Source organism: Electrophorus electricus, chromosome 5 (genome assembly GCF_013358815.1).
Source record: "Electrophorus electricus isolate fEleEle1 chromosome 5, fEleEle1.pri, whole genome shotgun sequence".
NCBI classification, from domain to species: domain Eukaryota; kingdom Metazoa; phylum Chordata; class Actinopteri; order Gymnotiformes; family Gymnotidae; genus Electrophorus; species Electrophorus electricus.
Genome location: NC_049539.1, coordinates 11,143,057 through 11,168,793, shown reverse-complemented (window position 1 = coordinate 11,168,793; position 25,737 = coordinate 11,143,057). Strand labels below are relative to the sequence as shown.

The 25,737-nt window shown below is 39.5% G+C and overlaps 2 protein-coding genes and 1 long non-coding RNA gene across 11 annotated transcripts; 1 reads left to right on the top strand and 2 right to left on the bottom strand.

Annotated features, from left to right (window-relative positions):
* Positions 1-4,888: 4,888 nt before the first annotated feature.
* LOC113574418 lies at positions 4,889-8,852 on the bottom strand. Of its 2 annotated transcripts, none has more exons than XR_003410322.2 (4): positions 8,761-8,852; positions 7,769-7,887; positions 5,489-5,629; positions 4,889-5,290 (listed from the first exon to the last, which is right to left on the bottom strand). It is a non-coding gene; the product is annotated as an uncharacterized LOC113574418 (long non-coding RNA). The 2 variants fall into 2 exon arrangements; XR_003410321.2 differs by having other exon boundaries at positions 4,889-5,117.
* zp3d.2 (zona pellucida glycoprotein 3d tandem duplicate 2) lies at positions 8,767-11,521 on the top strand. 6 transcript variants are annotated; one of them, XM_035526322.1, is made up of 9 exons: positions 8,985-9,114; positions 9,215-9,321; positions 9,753-9,856; positions 9,982-10,117; positions 10,230-10,404; positions 10,497-10,605; positions 10,722-10,810; positions 10,936-11,009; positions 11,336-11,521. In XM_035526322.1, the coding sequence occupies exons 4-9, from the start codon at positions 10,042-10,044 to the stop codon at positions 11,494-11,496; spliced, it is 684 nt and encodes a 227-aa protein (XP_035382215.1). In that variant the 5' UTR covers positions 8,985-9,114; positions 9,215-9,321; positions 9,753-9,856; positions 9,982-10,041; the 3' UTR covers positions 11,497-11,521. The 6 variants fall into 6 exon arrangements, with proteins under 6 accessions (XP_026861132.2, XP_035382215.1, XP_035382214.1 ...); XM_035526321.1 differs by having other exon boundaries at positions 9,972-10,117; XM_027005331.2 differs by lacking the exon at positions 9,982-10,117 and having other exon boundaries at positions 8,767-9,114.
* A 55-nt stretch (positions 11,522-11,576) lies between these two features.
* fli1rs (Fli-1 proto-oncogene, ETS transcription factor-related sequence) lies at positions 11,577-24,843 on the bottom strand. 3 transcript variants are annotated; one of them, XM_027005330.2, is made up of 10 exons: positions 24,153-24,429; positions 18,136-18,347; positions 17,431-17,600; positions 15,894-16,097; positions 15,528-15,599; positions 14,704-14,772; positions 13,985-14,047; positions 13,837-13,884; positions 12,646-12,735; positions 11,577-11,666 (listed from the first exon to the last, which is right to left on the bottom strand). In XM_027005330.2, the coding sequence occupies exons 1-10, from the start codon at positions 24,183-24,185 to the stop codon at positions 11,653-11,655; spliced, it is 975 nt and encodes a 324-aa protein (XP_026861131.2). In that variant the 5' UTR covers positions 24,186-24,429; the 3' UTR covers positions 11,577-11,652. The 3 variants fall into 3 exon arrangements, with proteins under 3 accessions (XP_026861131.2, XP_026861130.2, XP_026861129.2); XM_027005329.2 differs by lacking the exons at positions 11,577-11,666; positions 24,153-24,429 and adding an exon at positions 24,690-24,843 and having other exon boundaries at positions 11,770-12,735; XM_027005328.2 differs by lacking the exon at positions 11,577-11,666 and having other exon boundaries at positions 11,770-12,735; positions 24,153-24,427.
* Positions 24,844-25,737: the final 894 nt, after the last annotated feature.

The following is a 25,737-nucleotide window of genomic DNA, read 5'->3' as shown; positions in this document are numbered from 1 at the left end:
TCACACTGACATTGCATCGCGAGGTATTTGGTACAAGCACCCCAAAATATTTGTGAGCAGTTCAAAAGTGGTGAAATCCGAGTTGTAATATGTGATGTTTCTGAAATGTGGATCTTGGTATCCACCAAGTTATGGTTTTGGTGGTCAGATTTTCCACATAAATTTGGGAACAGACCTCAGAAAAGCTGGACATCTCATCTCTACTCAACAACTGCCTCTGATGAAATACACTAGTAGATTGACAACTGTTTTAGAAATACTTTAATTTCTCACTGTTTTTAGAGCTTCTAAGATGTACTCAAAAGATATGTAGTTTACTCAACACTGACCCTAGAGAAAGTGTTGTAATTCACATTTCTTGTGTGCCAATTTTATACCTCTGTTTACCCCCAAACAGTGTGGTAAAAATATTAGGAATATTGATATATAATTTGTATGTATGTTTGCAGTGGTTTTTTTGTTTATTTTTTGTTGTTTGTTTGTTTTTGTTTTGCTTTTTATTTTGGGATTGGTTGGTTGGTTGCTTGTTTTTTGAAAATAGAATTCCTGAAGGATAAAATACTGATTTAGTTAATAAGGCTGATCTTGCACTACTCATCCTGACTACCAACACAAGTTTAAGTACTTGGTGAATTTCGAAGTTCCAAAGGAAAGGACATTTACTAAAATAAAAGGCTTCATGTATAGAGCACATGAGTCTGGTGCGCACACGCAGTGGAACCAAGGGCAAATTTCTGATCGGTAAGCCAACATCAACTTTTTTGTCATTTGTACTATAAACTCACACCCTTCTATAAACTTTTAAAAAATTGTTAACATAAGGTGTAAGGGAGGGGCTTACAGTGGCCTAAGTTGCCAAAAGTAGTTCCTGGGAGTCCTGCACTGTCCTACTCAGCATTATGTAGAAGTCTCCAGCCATGTCTTACAGCAGTGTTCCTCCATCATGATCCTGGAGAACCCTGCACTGCATGTTTCATTGTTCTCCTTGCAAGATGAGCACCATGGTTGTGCTCTCATTACAAGCCTTAATGCTCAGAGCCCTGTTTCCCAAAAGCACCATAGTGTCGAGATTGTCTTAAATGAGAGTGCGTTCGGTGTATTACTTGCTCCATCATTTAACGATGCTCTTTGTGTTATGGTGCTTTTGGTAAACCCAGCTCTATTCTGCTTTTGTGGCTTTTGGCTTGCCTCAGTTCATCTTCACCTTCAACTCGTATCTGATGTTGGTGTGAACGGATGTGTGCTTGGAAAGGCATACATCAGCGGTTGAGGAATGAGCTGAAAAGGTGAAAAGGGCATAGGCTAGCTCTCGCTAGCACTTTGGTGCAAAGAAATGTGGACATTAATCTCCACATGTGCCATTACATGTGATTTTTTTTTATATTTAAAAATATGACCTTCAGCAGTGCTCAGTGGGGTTGCATGGTGGCCACAGAGATGTTGGAAAGTGGCGCAGAAAATGCCCACTGCTTTAAAAAATAAAATAAAATGAGATCTGTATCATGAGCAAATGGAGAGAGAGAACAGGACTTGTGTATCCTTCCGTGATGTAGGAGGAGCATGGCTAAAGATTGCTCGCCTTTTCCCTGTTCTATCACACTGAATTTAACAGCAGCAAGATATTTAATCATGTTGAATCAGGTGTGTGAGTGAAAAAAAAAATCACTTGCAAGCCAGTGAATCCCTAGGAAGGGGAGTCACTGGCCCAAGGAGCACATTACTGCATTGTGAGCAAGGCTAAACCCAGTCCTCTGGGTCCACAAGCTGGTCTATGTTTTTGCTATAGCCTAGCTCCCAGCATACCTGTTCCAAATAATCAGTGTTTTAATGGCTCAGGTTCAGGTGTGTTTGGAGCTAGGTAGAAAATGTAAACTGTCCTGTGGGACAAGAGGATTGGGTTGACAATCACTGCATTACTGTGTTCAGCCTTGGATACACACTTGAGTGTAATGTGCAGTGGCTTCAGAGCTGGTTGGATCTGAATAGTGTAGGGCTGTAGTCCTTTAGGAGCAAAGTTGGACATTCCTGCCCTGCAAGCCAAATAAAGTTTGCATTATTTGATGCTATTGCAGTTTTTTAAGTATTTATTTTATCATATTAGTGCATGGAGTCAAACTAAAATGGTTTGAAAGTATAGCCTACGTAAAATAAAATGATGGGAAAGAAGCCACTGTGAGCTTCGTCAGTTGTTCGCGATGCTGTCAAGATCGCAATCCAGTCACCCTAGTTGTTCCTGCAAAGTGGAAAGTACTATCAACTCGGCCATTAAGGGAGATTCCCAGCCGACGAAATGTCAAACTACAGGGGGTTAGTGTATAAGAGTTTATCGTTAAGCAGGAAATTGATACGAAAATGTACTGATCCATCATTGATTGCCTCAAGATCAGATGGAGAGTTGAGGCTGCTGGCTGGCTAATTATCCGAGAACAGAAAATAAACGAGAATGTGCGTGCTTTTAATGTTTCAAGAATTATGCTTTAGAAAAATACATTAAGTAGAAGTAAACTGTTCCTGGAAAGATGCCAAATCCTCCAGAATACAAATTTAGCATGTTGACTTTTAGCTGTTAGCCAATGTAATTAAGGTAAATATTGGCTCTTTAGCCAACTAGCCATTCATTTTATGTAGAAAATATAAGGTCAACGTTACGTAGGTGATAAAGTTCAGTAGCTAGCCACATTGGCAAATAAGGGAACAAATTGCCCAGTTGTCAAGAGAAGGAAAAAAGTCGTGACGCGTAATGACGTTAGAGGCCATTCCGAATGAAGGGATTTAATGAATTACAGTAGCTTTGGCCCACACAGCGTGATTAGACTGGGGTATACTATAGAGTCTATGGGCACTGCTTAGGGAACCGCGGGAAGGGAACGTAGTTCGTGTCTGAAGTTTTAAAAAGTATGTAATTAACTCATTGCAGTGGCGCAAAAAATACGTGTTTGTTCATTTCTCCAAAGGCACCCAGCGTTTGCCCCCTAGTTATGGGGTAGGTACAGGAAGATTACAGTGCGCCTTAACAAATTTTTAATCTGATACAGGAGTGCATTTTATCATTTCTACTTGGAAAATGAGGATCCGGTGTGTCGCTCCGCTCCGTTACTTCCAGGACGACCTGAATGAATGCGATAGTTCCTCAGTGATAAAGAAATACGTATGAGTATTAAAGCCTATACAGTATCCAGAAAACATTCGACTCAAAGTGAGTTACGGCTGAAATAAATTGATGTTTTCTCTAAAGACAGTGAACGATCAGGTCATGTGTTCCAGTAACCTTGTTTACAGGCCAGAAGGGCTTATTAGGGCTGTGCCCCTAATACTACCCATCCAGTGTCTGTATAATCGGTATTCCCAGCATCCGTAACTACCTCGCCAGTTTAGAGGCTCGATATAATCTTTTATTTCCAATTTCTCTAGATTTCATTACTATAACAAAATGGTATTGTTTAACATTTGACTGTTATCCATGTTGAGCTTTTAGAAACAATCGTTTTGTTAATCATTTATGCACGAACTACACTAAAGTGGGAGAAACAGCAGACGAACGTTATGCGCTCTATGTACTTCCAAGCTGTCGAGGGACAAGAGTCCACGTCCAGATGTCATCAGCGATTCTGGGTTTTTTTTATTGTTGCTGGGGCAGTAGTTTTACATCCCTTTAGTACACGACTAATTGTAGTCAAATAATTATATCAATTAATCCTAATTGGCATTACATAGAAAATACACTATAAAGACTAAGGTTTTGTGACACATCTACAGGAGCATTGACGACCTCCCTTTCCAAAACTACAGGCATTAATATGGAGATGGTAGTTTCCCCTTTGAAGCTTCCACTCTTCTGGGAAGGCTTCCTACAAGATTTTGTAGTGTAGGGTTAGGGAGCATTTGTGAGGTGGCTTGCAACCTCCATTCTAGTTCATCCCAAATGTGTTTGATTGGGATGAGGTCAGGGCTGTGTGTGGGCCAATCGAATTCTCACAACCATATTTTTATGGACCTTGCTTTATGCACTAAACCCAGACTCATCCATCATACTACTAGATAGAGAAGCATGATTTGTCACTCCATAGAATACGTTTCCACTGGTCCAGAGTCCAGTGGCAGCATGCTTTACACCACTCAATCCAACAACTGGCATTGTGCTTTGTGCTGTAAGGCTTGCATGCAGCTGCTCACCCATGGACGCCCATGCCATAATGTGCCTGGCACAGTTTTTGTGCTAATGTTAATGCCAGAGATGTGGAAGTCTGCAGTTACTGAGTCAGCAGAGCATTGGCAACCTTTTACACACCCTGTTCTGTAACTTTACATAGTCTGCCACTTCATGGTTGAGGTTCCTAAATGCTGCCACTTTTCAATAATACCACTCACAGTTGATCATGGAAAATCTCAGAGGGAAGAAATTTCTCAAACTGATGGTGCAATGGTGGCATCCTATTACAGTACCACTCTCAAATTCAGTGAGCTCTTTAGAACAACCCATTCTTTCACAAATGTTTGTGGCAAACTGCATGGCTAGGTGCTTGATTTTATACACCTGTGGCAATTGGACTGAATGAAACACCTGGATTCAATGTTTAAGAGGTGTGTCCCAGTACGTTTGTCCATGTAGTGTATATCGCATAGGACTGCAATCTTTACTTGTTTTAAGTGTAATGAACAAAGACTATAATCCAGTAACACAATATCCTGAATCAGAAACAAGCTTACAATTTTGTTTTAGTCCAAAGGTTGTGTGGAACTTAAACATTTCAAAAATGTGACTGTGTCCAATATAGTATTTGCTAAATAAAGCCCTTACTGAATAGCAAACATACATTCTTCACTGAGAATAAAGCAACATTTATTTATTTATATAGAAATGGGTAAATCAACTGAATCAGTTTTTAGTGCACGGAGGACAGCAAGACAATGGGAAGCCTGTCCCAGTTTGTTTTAAGGCAGTGGAATATTCTTTGGTTTTCACTTGATGCCTTTTTATTCCCCCAAAATAATTCCAAAGCAATTTCTTTCCCATTCTGTAAAATGTTTATAATGAACATATGGTTATAACACTTCATTCTGCACTGTACAGTATTGGTTGGAAACATCACTGCAACTCCTATAAACAAGTCCTGCACCTACAGTAAAGCAGTAAGCAGGTGATTAACAGGTTTAATGTGATTCTTCATAAGTGAAATGCTTTGTCAATAATTTCCCCCATCACACTGGGAAGCACCTGAGGCCTTGATTAATCTGGCTTCATCAGGTGGGAGGAGCTTGATGGTAATGTCTCTGTTTGTACTTGTGATACCTGATGTCAGGCAGTGGATTTAAATAAGTTATGTACAAGACACAGTTGTTATAATTTGAGAACACTATTCACATTATGATGCCACTACATTTTAGGTTAGCTGCTCAGTTTACTTTTTCTATTTTAATTGGCCTCTATTTTCCATGTTGAGCAAGTGCTGGTGAGCAGTAAGAGCATTAGGAGAACATGAGCACTTACATGATGGGAGATGGAACTGCAGATGAGCATGATCCTGCTCTAGAGATGGAGGAGCTATCCTGGACAGAAGACATGGTCAGCAAGGGGATGGAGACTGACCTATTGACAAGGTGGCATCACATGCTGGGAAGGTGAAGCTTCCTGTAGAGTAAAAGAGAGGAAGAAGTGACTAGAGCCATCCTGGGAAACTACAAGTTCTCAGAGAGTGGAAAGATGAGGCTCCTATAAAGGGGAAATCATTGAGTGACATCACTCTAGCCAAGAAGCCTGAGAATTTAGGGAACACTACTCTGGAGGCCAAAGAGGCAGTGGGTACTAAAGAAGAATATGTGCTCAGCATGAACCTGCTGGGTGGAGAGGGCCTCCTTGATAACCAGATCTAAATAATTTCACTCTCTGACAGTTCTGCAAATTCTGTCTTCTCAAGTGTAACTACCCAAATAAGGCCAGAGATCTCTGGAACTTATGAAATACTCATTTGCAGCTATTAAGAATGACTTTATTCAGACTTCAAAACATTGCTTTTATCAACAAAGCAAATAATTCTCTTATTACGTCTTTTTGTGATGAGTACATGAAATGGAATCTTTATCTAGTATTGACACCAATAGCATGGTGGGGGGGGGGGGGGGGTGTATGTGAGGTAAGTGACAGCTACTCTTCAGTAACTAATTGTGAGGAGTTTAGGTAGGTATGTAATCTGAAGACAGTGATGTAGCAGGGACGGAAATGACAAAACTGTAGGGATGCGATCATGAATAGGATGTTTGAAGAGGAACAGCAGGTGAATCTTATTGATGAGGTCAGGTAATATGGAATTATTTAAATGACCAAAATAATAATAATCTAAAAGTTACAGCAGAAGCCAACTGAAATCTCCATGCCCTGATAATGAGCATTGGCTTCAGCAATCCGTTTGATGGTCTGCATTTAGAAATTGCCTATAACAAAGTCACTGTAAACACAGTCATGTCACATCAGCCCCAAAAGTGATCTATTCTAATATTTTCCACTCTATTCTGTGGCTGGAGGAGTTCGTGTTGAAAAATGTAAAGTATTATTTGCTCTAACCTACAATACTGGGTATTTCTAAAGATGGTTAGAAACAAGTAGGCCTATATGAATTTAAGAACGATTTAAAAATGTAACCAAAAGTAAATCTGTATATCAGCATTGCCATTTATTTTGTGTGTGTATATAGTGCTGTGAAAGTGTTTGCCCTCTGTCTGAATTCCTGAATTTATGCATATTTCAAACAATGCACATTGGTGCAATGCACTTGGTTTTGCATTACATCTTAAACCAAGATCCAACAATGCACAAAAGGCACCATAAGAGAATAAAAAATGCAATGCGAAAGTCATTCAACAACTAATTGCTCTGTGTAAAAATGCAACTGCCCACCCATTATATTTTAACGTCTTATTTTTAAACCAGTGACATAGACTTGCTTGTGTGTTTTGGATCTTTGTCTTGTTGGATCATACACCTGCACATCAGCTTTAGCTCACAGACAGATGACCTGATATTCTGGAATTCTCATAAGGAGCAAAATTGACAATTCTCTCATTGAGAGCAAGGATTTTCCAAACCATCACTCTACCACATCCAAGTTTCACAGTTGGTATGGAGGATCTTCGGAAAAAGTGTCATGTTCTTGCCAGATATAATAGGCAAAAAGCTCCACTTTAGATTAATCTCTCCATAACATGTTGTTCGAGAACTCAGGAGGATCACTTAGGTGTTTCTTGGTGAACTTGAGATGTGCATTTATCTTTGTCTTGGTTAGCAATGTGCTATTCTGCCAGAGATCCCATTTTTGCCCAGTGTTTTTCTGACAATTGACTCATGAACATTGAATTTAGCTGAAGCAAGACAAGCCTACAGTTCTTTAGCTGCTCTTGATATTTTGTTATTTTTTGTCACTTCCTGCATGATTTTACACCAGATTAGATTTTAGGAGAACATCAACTCCTAGGAAGATTGACACCTTCCAAACTTCCTCCATTTCAATAGTATGGCTGCAATCGTTGTTCAGTGGAGCCTTAAAAAATGGCTTTGAATTTTTTTTGGGACTAATATACATCCAGATTTCTTCTGGACAACCTGTGTGCTGGTAAATTCACTAATATGAAGGCCCCAAGATTTTGATTATGCAGGACTGGAGCAGATCAGGGCTGCTCATTAACTGAAGCAGTGATCTGCAGACCAACCTGACTTAGTATGGTGCAGGTGCATTAGCATGCCAGTTAGTTGTTCTTATTTTTTGGTTTTACTTACATCACAGTGAGAACAAGGCAGTTGCAGGTCTCAGTTGCTATTCACCTGTATGCGTGAGCCGAGAGATGACTTGATGGCAACAGAGCTTAATCCCCATTGGCTAGAATCTCCACCATAAACTGCAGTTAATACAGCATGCAGACAATTAAAAATATTTAGTGTGTGTTTATTATGCAGACATACAAAGTTTTATTTTATATTCTTTAAAGAATTTTTTTAGATTTGTATCCATCCCACAAGATCTGCCAGTTTACGTTGGGGTGCGGCAGGTAAAACTGTCCAACATGATGACTGTCAACTACTCCCCCGGCTGCATCCAGATACTCTCACTGACCACCAAGGCCAGAAGCAGCTTATGTCAAACAAGCCTACTCAAACTGGTTAGGCTATTGATTACTGATCCTAACTGATTCTTCCGTTTGGTTTCATTATCACACTTTTCAGACCAGAAGATTGTATAATTGCTACCTTGCACACTAAACACAATGAAAGAAGTACCAAACTTTTCCTGCCAGACTTGTCTGGATGGTCCTACAATGCACTATAAAACCAGACTAAATATAATGTGGAAAATATGCACAAATTCAAACAGAGGCAAACGCTTTCACGGAACTGCATATAACTTAAAAGGCTATATCGACAAGAAATAAATGCGGTCTGCTTGAAGCACTAGAGCTACAGACGAAATCGAGGCATGTCATGTTCTAGGGCTGATCAAACAGGTGTTGCGAAAGTTCCATTGCATTGTGGGATACATCTCGTTGATCCATACTGTGTGTTGGTAAATGTTTCTAGCGTCTCTTAAAAGTGTTATGGGTTTGGGTTTTCCTTCGGCATGTATATTAATGGGTTTGCTTTCTTCATCTCCATGCGTGAAAAAAAGCTTGAACGCCAGCAGCACAAGGCTTTTGTCACCTTACTTTTTCAGCATATCAGAGCCTACGAAAAGATCGATTGTACTCCTAACAGAATACGAAAAGAACAAGAAGTACCTTGATTCGCCATATTTACATCTTCCAGTGTTTCAGCATTCTAGACTTCCCCTTCTAAACAAAGATCAGTTTTCACCAGCAGGTAGACCAGGCCACGTACAACTATCAGAGAACATAAAGAAAGTGCTCGTCCCTGCGCGATTGCGCACATCGATCCAAAGTCCAGTGAATCGAAGCCCTCGAGTACGCGTAGTATGTGACTCGAAGGAAATGCGCGTAAAAGTTCCCAAATTCATTTTGGGATCTGGGGTACCGCAGTATGAAGTGAAACTTGAAACATGTAATATAAGCAGATCGGCAAAGCACTATATTTTCTTTTATTTTGATATGCGCTGATGCGGTACCAAAAGGGAGGTGAGTTTAACAATTTACAATTAATTTGTTTCGAGTTAATCCCTTTTAGTTCATGAAATAAATAGTACTATTAAGTGATTAAGGTTGTTTTTGAACACAGATAATAAATAACAAATTGGTGTATTCGAACACACTCCACTACACCCTCGTTGCGACTAAGGGGTCGATGAGAAGTGTCTATGTCCTTATACAGTGTCATTTCAACAGGTAAGTCCCTGATTTGCAGTGTAGCTGAGGTTGTTACGATACCGACAAACCCTCTCGGCTTGCTTAAGATGGGCAAACTAGTGGATGGGCGTTTCACAGCAACCATTGAACATGAGGCTTAAAGTTGTTGCAAAAACGCGTGTTGGGTTTGATTGGTTGGCCATGGTAAGAGGAGCAGATCCGTTAGTTTGTGTTGGAGTGCTAGTGCTCGCCGTTTTACCCTCAAAACGGTCGTTCTCTGTTGAGAAACGTGCTGTTTTGTTTCTTGCACGAACACACTGAACACTTGTTCAAGGGTAAATCTCATATCGTCAAGATTACATAAAGCCCACCTGTTACACAAGGGTGACAGGTCAGCATATGTACATCCTTTTAAAGCAAAGCGGATTATTAAACTGTGTCCATCCTGACATAAATCTATCTTATTACAGATTCCACTACTCTTACAAAATTGGTTTTCTGCCATATATTGAAACACAGCGACTTTTCAAGCCCATGAAAACCAAGGGTAGCATCACACTGACACCATGCGATGGTAAAAACATGTTTTGGTCCTAAATGGGGGGGGAGGGGGTTGTTTGTTTTTAAAAATCTAAAATTAACTAAAGCTGATTGTGGCTAGAACAAACCCCCTCATAACCACCTTCCAGTGCATTTTAGCTCCAGACCAGAGACACCTGAATCAGATGTCTCTGCATTTTGGCTGAATCATTGAATGGCATGTCACATGAGGAGCTAAACTGCATGATGTTAGCTAGCTTTCCAATGGGAAGGTTGACTAAATTGCATTTTACAGGTGAGACCACAAAGACTGATCTTCAAAAGTCAATGTTTTTATATGTAACATTCCTTTAACTTAGGTTGTGCGTTTGTGTTGGTCTCCTTTTAAAATGTATGTATTTATTTAGCCCAGTGGAACAGGCTATCCCCCTCTGAGGGTTACACCATCGGTCACCCCATGTACTTTGAAGCCAAGGTTCCCTCTGTCGCAGAAGGTGAAAGGTTGTTTGTGCATTCCTGCCATGTGAACATGAACAGCTCTCTCTTCTCCATGCCACAAGTTATCATCATAGACAACTATGGGTAAAAGCTATTTCTGTTTGCATCCCAACAGCAGGTAATGCAATTGCAGGTTTGTAGCTGTTGCTGACCAACACCTTGCCCCCTCCCCCCAGGTGCATAATTGATAGCAAGAACAATAGTCGGTCAAGATTCATAGAGAGCACGAAGAATGTTGTGAGGTTTTCTGTGGAAGCCTTTGTGTTCCAAGGAAGCCTTACAAAGGTAATGATGTAATGATGTAGAGGACGGTACCTGATGTTCTGATTCTGGTTTTGTCTGTGCTGGAAGGTCCTCTCCTTATGGATTTTCTTATTGTGTTTTGTCTCCATTTGCAATAGCATCTGTACATGCATTGTGAAATGTCTGTCAAGAGTGAAATTCCAACAGCAACTTCCAAGTTCTGTACTTGTAACCAAAACAAAAACAGGTATAACTAGAATTGAGGTTTTTTTCTCTTTTTTTTTTTTACTATTACTGGTGTTTTGACTATTAGTGAATTTGCAAATTTTTTTTCAAGGCCTTGCTTAGCTCAGTGTTCTATTTTATCTGTAGATGGGAAGAGCTCTACGGTTTCAACACAGTCTGCTCTTGCTGCAGCTCAACATGTCTCTATAGTGCCCCCATTGGTGAGGGATGCCCTTACATGCCTCTTTTTATTTTGTAGTTTTGTGTATTGCAGTAATCTGGAAATTTTATTAATTTGAGCAAAAATTGGAAATGTGAAATTTGATGATTGAGTCATTAGTCTCTCGCTGAATTAAGAAATTAAATTTTTGTACATAATGCATTTCTAGCTGTAACTTTTAATAATGGGTATTAGCGTCAGGGTGTATCTGAATTTTTTTTACCCAGTGGGCTTTACATTCACGACCGAAGGTGGGAGTTCAGTGCGGGAGCAGGAAAAAATGTAGAATAAGACGAGTTCCTGCATCTGATCAATCTTTGTCCATAGCATTCAACAAAACCATCAGTAGCGAGAGCTGGTCCATGACTGGAGAAGAGGATGCTGGGGACGGAGACACTGCGATCGCATGGGAGAATCGCCTGAGTGCAGTGCCAGAATGGCAAACAAATGAGTCACATGTGTTCAAGGAGATGTTTGGGTTGAACTGAGGGCTAATAGGATTGTGGATCCAAATCATTGGATCTAGTGACACTGAAGGGTTTGATGCTAATCAAAGCTTAATAAAAATCTGAAAACCAGTTCAATCTTTTCTGATTTTCTTCTTAGTTCTTCAACTCTTTTCCACTTATTGCAGATGCTCAGTATCACAGTGTGGAACCTGTAGTAGGAAAGTCAAAATGGTTTTGATTTTAATAAGATCAGTTTTTACATAGTATTAGGTTTTGTATAATGTCTTGAAACATTCAGAAGCGAACAGCATAACTGATAATGATATATGTTTATTGGTTTTAAAAAAAGAGTTTATAGAAGTGTAAGAGTCACAAATCTGTACAAAAACAGCAAAATATGTAGGTGGGTATGGTGGTCATTAGAGAAATATTGAGACCCTTTTATACAACATGTAATAATATGTACACTTGCACTGACTGTGCTCATTATTCAGTGTGCTGTACAAATCTAATCTGAATAAAGAGTTTATTGACTGTAATTTCTACAAGTGATACAAACTTGCTTTTGTATTTAGTATATGTTTTCAATGCCACACATGATAGGCTTTGTATATAATTGTATCTCCTTGTTGACCCTCTCAGTTTCACACTTGGTTTTCCTTAGCTACTGAAACTTAACAGGTGACCTCCAATTAAACCTAGTAGAAGTGTTAGTAAACCCATAGGTGCTGAGAGAGGTTAGTCAGACTTTCTTTTAGTAATAAGAGTTCAAATGCGAGTGGGTGCCTGGATGACGGGGCATTGGTGAGCTGGGATACACCACCCCAGTTGCTGAGTTCCAGGAGGTGGAAGGTGTCCCAAAATAGTTCCCAGAATACATGGGCATAGGGCCAGAGTGTCCGCTCACGAAGTTCACTTTAGGCTGGTGGCTATGGTAAGCCTGAATATATGATACGTCCTGCGGAAATTTAATCATGTTGCCCTCTGTTGGATGGTTCTGGTGTGCTTGGGAGATGCCCTGGAAGTCAAACTTATAGGCATAGCGCTTGCCATGCACCTTGGTCATGATGTTCTTGTCATAGTAGTAACGGAGTGCGCGACTCAGCTTGTCGTAGTTCATGTTGGGCTTGCTCTTGCGCTCACCCCAGCGCTTGGCTACTTCGTCCGGGTCGGTCATCTTGAACTCACCGTTGGTGCCCTCCCACATTATGATGCTGCTGTTGGAGCTGTCGGAGAGCAACTCCAGCAAGAACTGCCAAAGCTGGATCTGACCCGAGCCTACACGTGGTGAATGGGAAAGCCTGGCAGTTATGAAAAAGCCTCTGATACTGCAGAGATTATCTTTATAAGTAAAAATATAACAATCTGCACAAATATACCTAAAAAGTATCAGAGTATCAGACCCAAAAATAAGCAAAATGCCTGATAAACATTCTACTGCCTTTTAACAACTTTTAAACGTAAAAGTTGTTAAAAGGTAGTAGAATGTTTATCAGGCATTTTGCTTATTTTGGGGTTATTTTGTACATCTGATGATAAATCTCTGATAAGCTTCACACAGCCTGCACTATTTGGAAATCTCCAAAGGTTTAAAACTATGAGAGGATGTGGTGGTGCTCAGTATGCAAACATAGGCATGCAGTGTTTGTCGTAAGCACCATAGCTTCTTTAGGAAGCACACTTGTAACTCACTGGCCACAGACAGCAGACAGGTGTGATGCAAAATGAAATCCATTAAAAATTCAGTGACAGTATGATCATATAAAGATTTTAGATGATCAAGAGTTTTGTCTTAAATATATAAGAATATTATCACTACCAGTCATCAAAATCAAAACCGCTGCAACTCTCTGTGGCATAAAGTGAAAATAAAACAAAAAATATATGTGCCCAAAAAAATGCCATTTTTACTCATGCACTCGTGCAACTTTTGTGACGTGACCTTGGTGCATGTTGTGCATGGGAGCAGAATGTGGGTTGACCTGCCATTTACCGAAAAGACTGTGAGAGCTAATAGAAGGCAGCATACACCAACTGTGTTTGGCTATTTCTGGTCTGGTGTTGATAGGTTTGAGATCTGGATGAAAAACAACTGGACAAGTTGTGTCATACTAGTCTCAGAACTTAAGCCATGAAATCATTTTGGTGTTTTTGGAATACCTTATTACTTTGGGTTCAAGTTGGGTTTGTCTTGTTATGTAAAATGTGCCATTTGTTAATAGTATAAGATCACATTCATTGGAAAGAGGCTATGTTTTCCCTTTCCACTGCTTGCCATGTTGGTTTTCATGAACTATTGCATGTATCATAAAATGCCACTTTCACCAGTCAGTTGATAGCCTAACCTCTTTTGGCAGTATAATATCTGAAAGTCTTTACCTGGATTTGCAAGTCGGCTGCTGAGTGAACTGAGTGTTTGGTAAGGGTCTAAAAACAAAAGAGTAGTTAATATTCAGATGGGTTTGTTTCACAACTAAGTGCCTGTCTGTTGTATTCATAAGAATAGTTGAGGTAGAGTCTTGTTCACCTGGAGCGAGCCTCGGTGGAGGTTCTGTAATCCTGCTATTGTGCTGCTGCTCTACTGGAGAACCTGTAAGCAAACAACAGGCCCTTAACAGCAAGTACTTTTTCCCCTGGTTGTTAGCATAATAAATATCTACAAAATGTCCACATAGCAATTATGCCTGTAGTGCCATTGCACTATAATGCCTAGTAATTCTTGTTCATTTAGATGAACTGGGGCAACATATCAACTCTGCCTTCCTTAAATATACCTGATGCTGTTTGTAATCATGATACCTGACATCTATAATGACTGATATGTTTTTAATCTTCATTGTCTCTATTGAGGAAGTGTAGGGGAGTAAATCCATATTAGGAATAAACATTCTTGTTTTACTAGGAGGTTTTGTGGCAGTGTTTTTCTCCTGTCCCTAGCCATTTCTAAAAATGTCACCAAATTGTCCCATCTGATAGATCTCTGAAACTTCTTGAATTGCAGTGTGATCATGGCAAAGAACCCAGTTTCTCTTCTCCACATTTTGAAGTCTTATTAACTTAGTAAAAAGTACAATTTATAATGTATCCCATGCAACCAAATATTGCGTCCTGAAACCTTGGTAAAATCATTATTTAGATTAGACATCCTTCTAGATGAAAGCAGAAAGAGGTGTGTCTAGCCCCTGCGTATTGCAGGTGACCTGCGCACAACCAGTGACCTCTGTGGGTGTTTTAGAAATGCTGTACCTTTAGTAATTGCTGGCATGGCACTTGATGACCAACTGTTTCTTCTGCTGATCTCCTCATAGCTGTTTTCTGCACCAAGACATAGTGAGATAAGAGGAGTTAACCAAGGGAGATTTTGCAGGAAGAGGAGGGCTGTGGGGATGGGGTCTGTCATGAGAGGAAGGAAGTGTTACATTAAAGACCCTGGAGAAACAACGGTGGACAGAACAAAGCCCACAGCAAAATAGGCCAAGGAGGACCAAAGATGACCCTCTGTACCTTGGGTTGAGTGTCCTTTTGTTGTAGTCAAATCTATTTGCCATAAAATAGCCAATTGTGTCCTAACTGAGTACCCATACCCAATTTCCTGTCCCCATGCAGCTGTTTCCTGTCTGAAACTGCAAAAATGTAGAAGACTTTGGAAAGTTTGAATTAATGTTACTCTTGAGTTTCAAGACACTGCTTTCACAGTACTTCTCAGCACCTTGTTCTAAATCAGTGCAGGTTTTCATTACCTTTGCTCATGATAATAATGGTGTGAACAAATATACTGTTCATCCAGGGGAACCCGACCCATCACAAGGAGGCAGAGATTAGCTCCACACATGGTATAATACATGTATAAAATTATAAAATTCAGAGGCTCAAGAAATAAACAGATTAAGATTATTAGTTTAGGGCTGAAATGAAACTCTGCAGGGTGGTATATCTTCAGGCAGAGGCTTGAGCAACAGCCACTTTGAACATTCTTTTAAAAATCATTTTTTTAAAGTAATAAATGCCTCAGCTTTGTATCTGCCTTTTATGCAAATTTTCAGTAGGCTTTTGTATGTGTGCTGACTTACCCACTTTAACCTGTAGTCTGGGTTGTGGCTGTGTGTTGGTTGGGGTGGTTGGATACGAGAAGGTAGGACTACCTGCAGGATGAACAGCAGCAGTATAAATATATCTGTACAAAACTTTGGTTTTCTGGCCTCAGATGTGGCTGGTACATGCTATAGATGTAGCAGAAAAACTGTGCAGTTTGGGAGGTTTCATATATATATTACCTTTCTCATACCCAAGGTTGTTGTACAAATTACAAAAAGTGACCATCAAAACATTAGTTTCAGTACCCAAGTTATTCTGATTCAGAATTAATGATCTGTAAATAATAAAGGCAGCTGTTTAAGCTAAAGTTTAAGCCATACTATATCAGGTAGACATCTTACTTTGCCGGAGGTAGTTGAGGTGTGAAATGAGGATGTCTGTGTTATAGATAGACGTCATGCGCATCATGTCTTCCTTGGTCATCTTACAGAGTGCTTTGCCATCCAGTGGGAGGAACAGGGACACGTCCACATCCACCAGACTGTATTCCTTAATCGCCCACTCCACCCACTGTCGTACATGGTCCTGTGTCCACACCTCGGGATCTGACACAGGAAACAATGATGAGGAAGGATAGGAAGACTCTGAGCTAGTGGATGTTGAGACACTTATGTTTGATTTTTTAAAAACTATGAAAAAAATGTAATCTGTTGGCCTGGCTATGAAACCTTTTACTGGGAAGGTTTTCTGTGGCTGTAGCATGTGACATTAACCTTTTGGCCCATCTTGGACGCTGTCTGTGTTTCTCATTAATGGTGGAGACATTTCCGAGTATAGTATTAGAGTAGTTCTATTAAGCAGCCTTGGTGAGTCACATGTAAATAATACCTGATATCCACTCTCTGACACAGCCTGTACAGTGACTCCATTTTTCTGTCCTTAAAAAATGACGTCACCAAACCGTCAACATTGTCCTTGAAAGACTATTCAGTATCCTGTTGTGTGTGAGTAAGAATAAAACCCTTAGTCAGTGTGGCATGGCCTAATGTCCACTATACATCACAATTTAAACAGTTCCTAATGAATCAGTCATTCCAGGAACATCAACCATAGTTTTCCATGTTTCCAAGAAACTCTTGCAAGTGGACATATCCTATGAGAGAAAATATGGTGGCATAAAGCAGTCTCCCATCCTCCAAGAGCTGTTGGAGGTCAGCCAATACTGCCCTCTCAGTATGTATCTACATGAGACTGAATCCCTAGTAATCACACAAAAAAGTAAAGAGTCCCTCTCCGGCAATATGTTTATGTATCTGCTGCATTTGTATTTATTTCTGGTAATAAAAGTCTATTTTAAAATCTTGTAGAATAAAATAAAAATTAAATCTATACAGTTATTGGCCTACTATTAAAAGTAATTATGAATTTAAGCCTTAAAATTACTCAGCGTGAAGACAGGCACATGAAGGAAATGGATGAATGTCATGCTTAAAACAGCCCCTCCCATTTACAGCTCACACGGTACCACTGACCTGCCACTCTGCTCCACATAGAACATCTACTTCCTCTATGATGCAAGGGCCTGTGGTTAAGGCATGCTTACCAAATATCTGCCTGTATGTCTAAGTGACGCAGTGTGTGTTTGGTGTGTTTGTTTGCAACCAACTTTCTTTATCTCAGTGACCTTCAAAACCATATCATCAGGTTACATCTACTAAAAGAAATTTGTGGTTTTATGGCATTTTAGACCAAGCAAGCTATAAAAGAAGTGACTGAGAATCTCTTTGGGCTGTGAGTAGTGCATGATGGGATGCTACCCATTACCCTCTTTTTGACACTGAAAAGAACGTCCTGCCTGACACTGAGTAAGAAATTCCAAGGCACTCAGGTGACGGCGGATCGGGCCGAGAATCCAGATGTAGTTGTCAGTATTCCCACCTGCTGGAACAATCACCCTCTTCTCTTCAGTGGTGCTGCTGGGTGGCGTGGCAGACTGAGGGCTTGTGCGTGGCTCCGGGTATGAGGCCTGGTAGGGCAACTGTGCTCCATCGGTGCTGCTAATGTGGCGGCTGCGTCTTGTCCCACTGCACTCGACCGGAGATTGCCGACTGGAACAGCATTGCAAAGGCAGGACGGCACCCAGCAACTGTTATGCATGTTTATATATTGCTTTAGCCAGGACTTCTAATTGCTCTGTTTCTATTTATTAATTTATTTGTATTCATTCATTTCCTCTCTTTGTACATTTTGCATACTAATTAATTTAATGCTGTTGTCTTGGATACTCTAACACACAAGGTTTCTGATATCATGTACTGGGTTGAGCCATATTTTAGATTTTGTAATTCAAGTTCTACTGTGTATTACAGAATGAAGTAACAGGTAAAACAAATCCACTTTCAAAATGCTGTGTTGTGTTCCAAAAAAATCCCCACATGCATCAAAAGGGGTAATATTATCACTGCAACACTATAATAAAAGACCTTCACATACTAGCTCATGAAGGACTAGGAACACGTTATCATAAGTTCTTAGTGTATCATTAAGGGATTATTTAAAATGTTTGTATATATTAAATTACTTAAAGAATCACAGCACACTGCATTCAATCATCACTGCATATGGATATGTGTTTTCTCCCACCTGGCTCCATTGATGTGTTCAGCTCTCTTTGTAGGGTTAGAGGTCCCTGTGGCTGTCCAATCAGGCTCGGTGGACTCAGAGCTCTCCTCTGACCCCTGCCGGAACACACCCTGCACTGGCGATGTGATCTCTCCCTTCATGTGCATGGCCTGGGCACTGCCGAATGCTGGCTCGAAAATGGACTGGTCCTCACTCACCACCGACAGGGCTTCCTACCACACATACCAAGAACAAACAACTTTGGTACTGAATTGGGCTGATATTCATGGTTTAAAGGTGTGATCAGTATATGTTAGGACAAAATTTCTAAACAATTTTTAGAGCATGCTCATTTTGGCATTGTTAGTCTCTTTCCTTATTAAGAGTAAACCATATTCCTCCATGTCATTGAGATTAGCTGGGCAGGGCCCATTTATTGGCTTAAAATAGCTTAACAGGAAATTCAGAAACAGCGCTACAGTCACCCCCAAGAATAGCACTTAGCATTCTCTGCTAACAGAAACTGCGGTAAACATGCACATTTGAAGTAAGAGTGGGAATTCTGTTGGCACTCTTATACTGGCAGTACTCGATAATTCGACTGCCAGTGCTACTGATCATCTTTAGCATGAGTGAATACAGAGCTTGTTATGGGGAGATTGGCAGTGCTAGGATTCCTTCTGAAAGGTGCCTAAGACCTGCTCTTGAGTCAAAGGATTGTATGAGAGAGTCTTTATAATTCAACAAAGAACAATGTGGGGAGTAGTCTCAACTTCCCAACAATACTGACTCGAACAATTTTTGCAGTACGAAACCATTTGTTAGAGGATTATTCTGATTCACTGTGAGGTTTATCAATGCAGGTAAGAGATTTTCTGATGGAGGAGAGACCTTCCTGGAAGAAGTAATAAAGAACAGACACTACGGTGATTAATTAATTCTGCCACTTGAAGCTCCTACCTCACAGATGCCAAACACTCATGTTGAAATAACGTTTCACTATGTGCCTTGAAGCAGGTCCAATCTAATGCTTTAGTTCTGTGTCACCAGATGGAATTATTCAGTTTTGCTGTGCTAAGGGCCGGATAACAAAATCTTATTATATCAATCTGGTCTGGATTTATAGTTCTAACAAGGAATCTTCATTACATTTTGTGTGTTTTATGGATAATTAAGGTTGTTACCAAAGTGAAGTCTGTGAGGTAAAAGTTCTAAATCTTTGTTTTTTGCAGTTTCTTTGAAGATGGTATTTAGTATGCCAACATTAGACTTAAGAGGTGCTTTATATATTCAAATGTATATGAGTGTTTGTGCATGAGTGTTTGTGTTAATGCGTATGGGGTTATTTGGAGGGGTTGGGTATTGTCTTTGGAGCTCAAATGCGTCATTGCTCAGCTTTTTTGGTGGCTCACAGGAAACCTGTCCCCCATGTGCAGTGAAACCTTTTGGCTCAGGCCAGGGGATAGGAAACTGGGCAGGGGAGAGGCATGAGGGTCATTCAGGGCTGAAAAACAGTTTTGTAAGCTTTGAGGAGGGGGTGTCAGGAGTCTGGGGTCACTGGCCAAGGAAAAGGCAACCTTGCTCAACAGATGAAATGTTTAAGTACTCTAACTTCATTCAGTCGGTACCAATTTAGACACAACCAATTAAAACAATGTTGGTTGATTTGCTTTGTTTTTAAACTGATGTTATGGTTGGTTCTATTGCTGTTATATCTGTCTATATGTAGTCTGAGGCACTCAAAAATTACTAATGACAGAACAAAGGGAAATGTGATTTCCAGAAATGTGCTACTGCACAGTACAACTAGATACATTGCTTCACCACGCCTTTCCCTTACCAATTTAAAACAAGTATTTGACATTTTATTTGAAAGATTATCTTAGACTTCAAAAGCAATTCAATTTTACTAGTTTTACCACTTGGTTATTTAAAAAAAATAAAATGTTAAAATATTTAAAATGTTTAATAAGTAAATTTAAGTCCAAGGTTTTAAAGAAAATGTAAAGTAAAAGTAAGTTAGTAAGTAAAACCTCTAATAACAATAGTGGGTAGTGCTACATCCAAACATTTTTGGGTAACTCTGTCTCTAAGAACATCATCACCATGTGTAGAGTCAAATTACCCTGCTCATTCAGTCTATACTCTGATCATATCTTACTGTGCCAGTAGACCACCCATCTGATCCACTTCCCCACTCTCACCCTGCCAGTCACTGTGCCCAAACCAGCAATTACTTCAGAAAGCAGTGCACTTCTTGCTCCTTCAGTAAAGTTTTACATGCATGCTGAATGGCATAAAACAGGCCAGAAGAGAAGTGAAAGTGAGCTGGCCCCATGAGAAGGGCCAGGGAAACTTGTGTTAAAGGTTACTGTGCTGCAGGCTGCTTTGGTTCCTCCGTGCCCCTCCCTCTAGCTTACCTGCGTGAATGAGTGCTGGGCTAGCCAAAAACATGGTAACTGCAACAGCCGTAACAGGCATACAAGAGAAACCGATAAGTAAAAGGACTTGGTGATGTTCTTGAACAAAGCTCCCTACAGCCGAGAAGATGTGAACTCACACTTCTGCATGATCATTAGCTGGGTTTTGTTTGTTTGTCTTTTGCTGTTTATTTTGCACTTAAGTTGACAGACAATAAAAGATTACATATCTCCAAATAAAGTGCTGGCAGATACTAAAAAGGGATTTATCCAAGTATCATCAGGCCCATTTGTCTATGGCTTTTATTAGTGCTGGAATAGTTGTGCTTCTGTACCTAAATTCTGCTTGCTGTTGACCACAAATATATATATGCACATACACGTGGGACACACAGACACACGTTCTCTCTCTATGCTCTTTCTCGCGCTCTCTCTCGCAGTGTGGTGAACTTGCATACTTAGCTCAGCTCTAGCCACCAATGCCACAACTGACTTCCTGTTCAATGAGTTTCATATCTGTTGCTGTTTATGTGGGACTAAACAGACTTGCTGCAGCAAACACGGCTTGCACACGTTCTGCAAAATAAATTCAGGTTGAACTTAAAAAGATTTAACTCATTCTCCTCCTACCAGGAACTCTGGCCAGCACTGAAGATTTACGCTATTGTGCGGGATTTAAATTTGTTTTCCGTTTGCTCAGGCATCAAAGCGCATGCTTGTTTCAAAGAGTGCATGTTTGTAAATTAACTACAGTGCAAGTTATCGTGAAACCAGCACTTTATAATTTCGCCCATTTTAAATATAAAACCACTATTCATTGATCCACAGTTCAGTTCAGTTATATAGTTACTTGTTTTTTTGGAGCATTTGCCGCTGTATTCCATTGTATGATACTAACTCTATAAAAGTTTGATGTTTCGGAGATATGCTCCCCGTTATAACGTCATTAACCACCACTATATTTGGACATGCCTCCACGTTTGTTGTAGCTATATGACAGAACTGAATTTAGAAGACAACGGAGCATTTTTTGATTTGGTTTTGCCTGTGTTTTAAATTGTTGCTTTTCTTGTTTCTTATTTTCCCAGTATGCATGTTTTATTCCACATGAATCAGTTACGTCTGCCTTTTCACGACGTGAAGCTCGGCACCGTGATAAGATAGAATTGTTATAACTAGGTAACTAGAACAACTAGAATTGTTACTGCAATAACTAATTATTTTGTGATAAACTCACTTAGTGAACTAAACTCATTATTTTGACAATGACCAGCGAGATAACTGCAGCAAAGACTGATTATTTATGTGATTGTTGTTTATAAAGTATAGATAATAGAAATAATAAAATGTAACGTGGAGTCATATTTTGTACATACGTGTGTAAAATAAAAGTGGAGTTTGACATTCACAATTGGTTTTAGTAGCTAATGGCATTTTAGAAATGTAGTATGCTATTGGAAAATATCCAAAACATTGCACCAGTATTTTGAATTTCAGGGTTTTGGTGCAGTTCAGACATGGTTATTTGGGGCACCTTCCATCTTGTTTTTTTGGACTGCAAAAAAAAAATTATGTATTACTGAGACATAATTAAAAGGATTGGATAGCTATGTGCCTACCCTACTGGCTACCATGCACACTGCTCTGAAATTTCAATAAGGCTCCTCTTATCCACTAGTTATTTTCCCACCAACGATTACTGAAAACTGATCCATAAATGAATGCTTGTACAGGTGTATTTGGCATGATGGTTATATTTAGACACCCAAAACACCCCCCCCCCCCCCCCACCCCCTTTCTGCTTGAAAACAAATTGATGTTAAATACAATGGTGTAGGCCTTATTGGACACCGAGAAACCGAGCAACGTGAGCTTATAGTAGCAACTATGGGACATGATTTTTAGAGAGAGAGAGAGAGAGAGAGAGAGAGAGAGAGAGAGAGAGAGAGAGAGAGAGAGAGAGAGAGAGAGAGAGAGAGAGAGAGAGAGAGAGAGAGAGAACAGGGCGTTACAGGGCGTTTTTAAGTAGTTTTATTTCATATTGTTATGCTGTTCCTTTCAAAGGGATGCAGACATTTGTGTGTTAACTTGCCGCACTTTTTCAAATAGGCCTACTCTTGTGATTGTTGGCCTTCCATTAGCCTGTTTAGATATGAGAAAGCAGAAGTTGTCGTTGAGCCATGCTGATTTTGCAAATAGACATGCAGCTGCGCCTTGAGCTGCAAAAAACACTGTGGTTTTCGCAAGTTTTTAATCAGTAACATCGGTGTACAAGCTCAGAAGTGGCGGTTTGATACAGGACCCACATTTCAGAGCATAGGCTCACGGAACGTTGGTGATATGTGTGGAGTGTGAGCACGTTTTTGGTCGATTATTGTACAAATTTAATTGAAATGTTGAACAATGCATTGGCAGCCGACATCCAGAGTCTTAATTTTGTAAGTCTTTGTTGCCTTATTCGCATGGAGGGAACGGAAGTGTGTGCGGAAAGTCTGAGGTTTGAGACAGGAAGCCTGTTCGAGTTGAGATAACGACACCTGACAAGCGGCCGTGCCTGCCTGTTGAAATCATTCCTTAAAAAACTCAGTCAACCATGGAGTAACAGACATTAGCGAGGAATGGTTCCAATACACAACGTATCATATTCCAAAAACTGAAAAAAATCAAGTTAGTAGTCATATAAATACGCACAAATCATGTTTTCCGATAAACACCTTTTCCGCCATGAGGAAAGAACAGATAACGCTTAACTGCTCAAATGAGCAAAAAAAGTACTTTCTGAAGATTTATTTAGAAAATATCATATTCCCTTAATTTACTGACATATGTATCCCCAAAACAGCCAGTTGATACCTAAAGTTTGTGTCACTGAACACTAAAACACTAGTTTTAATTTAAATTCTACTGTACCATATTACATGGAGGTGAAAAAATACAAAAACATTTTAAACCAAAGTCGCCTCTATCTGCAATCAACACAAGCGCTAGTAACAGTGTATTGTGTCCTATTATCATTGTCAAATTGGTTTTTTTTCAACAAGCCTATTACTTTAGATCTAAAACATGTGAACTACACTATAGTTAATGATTGGATTATTTACTGACAAATAATTCTTTTTCATTCATTAATATCAGCGAACAATATAAAACAATTTTATTCGATAGCCTTAATACACACTTTTTTTCGTAAAGCAAAAACGTTCAAAAATATAATAATTTCAGTCTATTTTTTTTCATTCGAAAGGCAGAATGCCTGCTAGCGTATTTTGCTGAGCTGCATTTTACATAATAAATCATACTCCCTAAACTTCTTGAATATTGTGTACGTCGCAGTAACAATTCAAACCAAGAAACAGGGTAGCTCGAGGACAGTAAACACAGAATATATATATATATATATATATATATATATATATATATATATATATATATATATATATATATATATATATAGATATAGATATATATATATATAGCCTACATGAAAGCGCTTTTACCAGTTCCCATCAGTGGCATTGCCTAGAAAAATATAGATATTTTAAGAGCTCCTATTAATTGCGAAGGACGTTTTACAGCATGATGCTCATATACGAGTAATTGAAAATAAAATACAAATACCGGACGAATTTCGTTCCTTTTCAGTATTTCCATAGTATTCCAAGTTTATGGCGCCAGAACCACCTGCCACGCGCGCTCTGCGCCATAAAAGTGTAATGTTTAAAAATCGTCACTATTTCCACGCTGATATTTGCTGCATTTTTCTTCCTTATGGTAATCCCGATAGTGTATTTTTAGCAAACTGCTAGCCACTTTGTTCATCGAGATTGTTAACCAGCTGCTGTAACTAGCACAGTAGGGTGAAAAAGGAAAAAATCATAAGGAATCACAAGTTCCTGCATACCCTTTCTTGTGCGCCCTGGACACCATTTCGTTTTAGTCTAAAAGTTGTAGTGGTTTCTTGTGTTATTAAAGAGCCGACATTCAACCACGAACGGGAAGGAAGAGGAAATTTTGTACAAGAAGGAAAGAGTGGGGACCTGCATCACCGCCTTGCCGCTCTCATTTAGAAAAAGAGTCGAGCTAACCGAGACAGTGGGTGGCTGCGCACTCGCTACTCATTTTCAGAACAGACAATAAACCAGATCAAACGCCTACCTTAATAGTACAGTCCATTGTAGTTTTCTGTATAGTTCATGTAGAAAGTTTAATTGAGTACTTTAGCTGTACAGACCCAGCTACTTTATCCCCGCGTGAAACGCATCGACTCGTGTGCACAGGCGCATTCAGTCGGCGCAAACCATTGCTACAAAATTTTCGCTTAGACCATAACCGGATGGCAAGTTTTTTTTCTCTCTTTTAGCTCTGCTTTCTAAAATTGGGAAGTGAAGTCACACAGAAGCCTCTCGCTCTCTTTTTCTTATTTGCGAATTGATATTGCTCTAATTCTTCCGTATAGTTGCTAAACTACTGTGCTTTGATTGAAATCAACTAGTTGAAATTAGAATTATGCTTTCAAGTCTCACAGAGGTATTAGAGCTGAATTAGAGTGTTTGTGAGTGAAGCGGCATCAATGTTAACCATTTTCACCTCTATATGTGTTGCTTTTAAGATAAAGATCTACAAGCCCTCATATGATAACTAAGTCATATGTATGCTATGGTCTTCGCTTAACAGATGTTGGTTTATCCGAGTTACAATTAAAAGAGTTTATTCGCCTCACAGTCCGCCCTTGTTGTTCTGTATATTTCAGAAATATTTCATTTTAAAAATATTGACATTAAATATAACCCAGGAAGTTACACCTTAAGCCAAAGGTTTCCCATCATACTGCGAAAAGAATCCCTACATGGGTACAGATAACGATTATTTTCGCGCCAAATGATTATTTGACGGAAAGTTGTGTCATATTATACGTTATTACAGATTGTTCATCATAATCACAGCAAACACTTATTATATTTTTAATTTCCTTAGGGCTTTCTGACTTGGCTATTATTTGGCTATTTCTAAGTCATGGGTGTTGAATTGAATGGTGCAGTACTCAGTAGTCGTATTCTTACACGAAAGCCGCGCGTGTTAATTCACCACTGTGAAACCAAGTTTAAAAAATCTCAGTCTAAATCACACATTCTAATTAAATCTACGGATTTTCTTTTTTAATATCGAATACTGTTTATTATATATATAAATCGTTCAGCGTCCA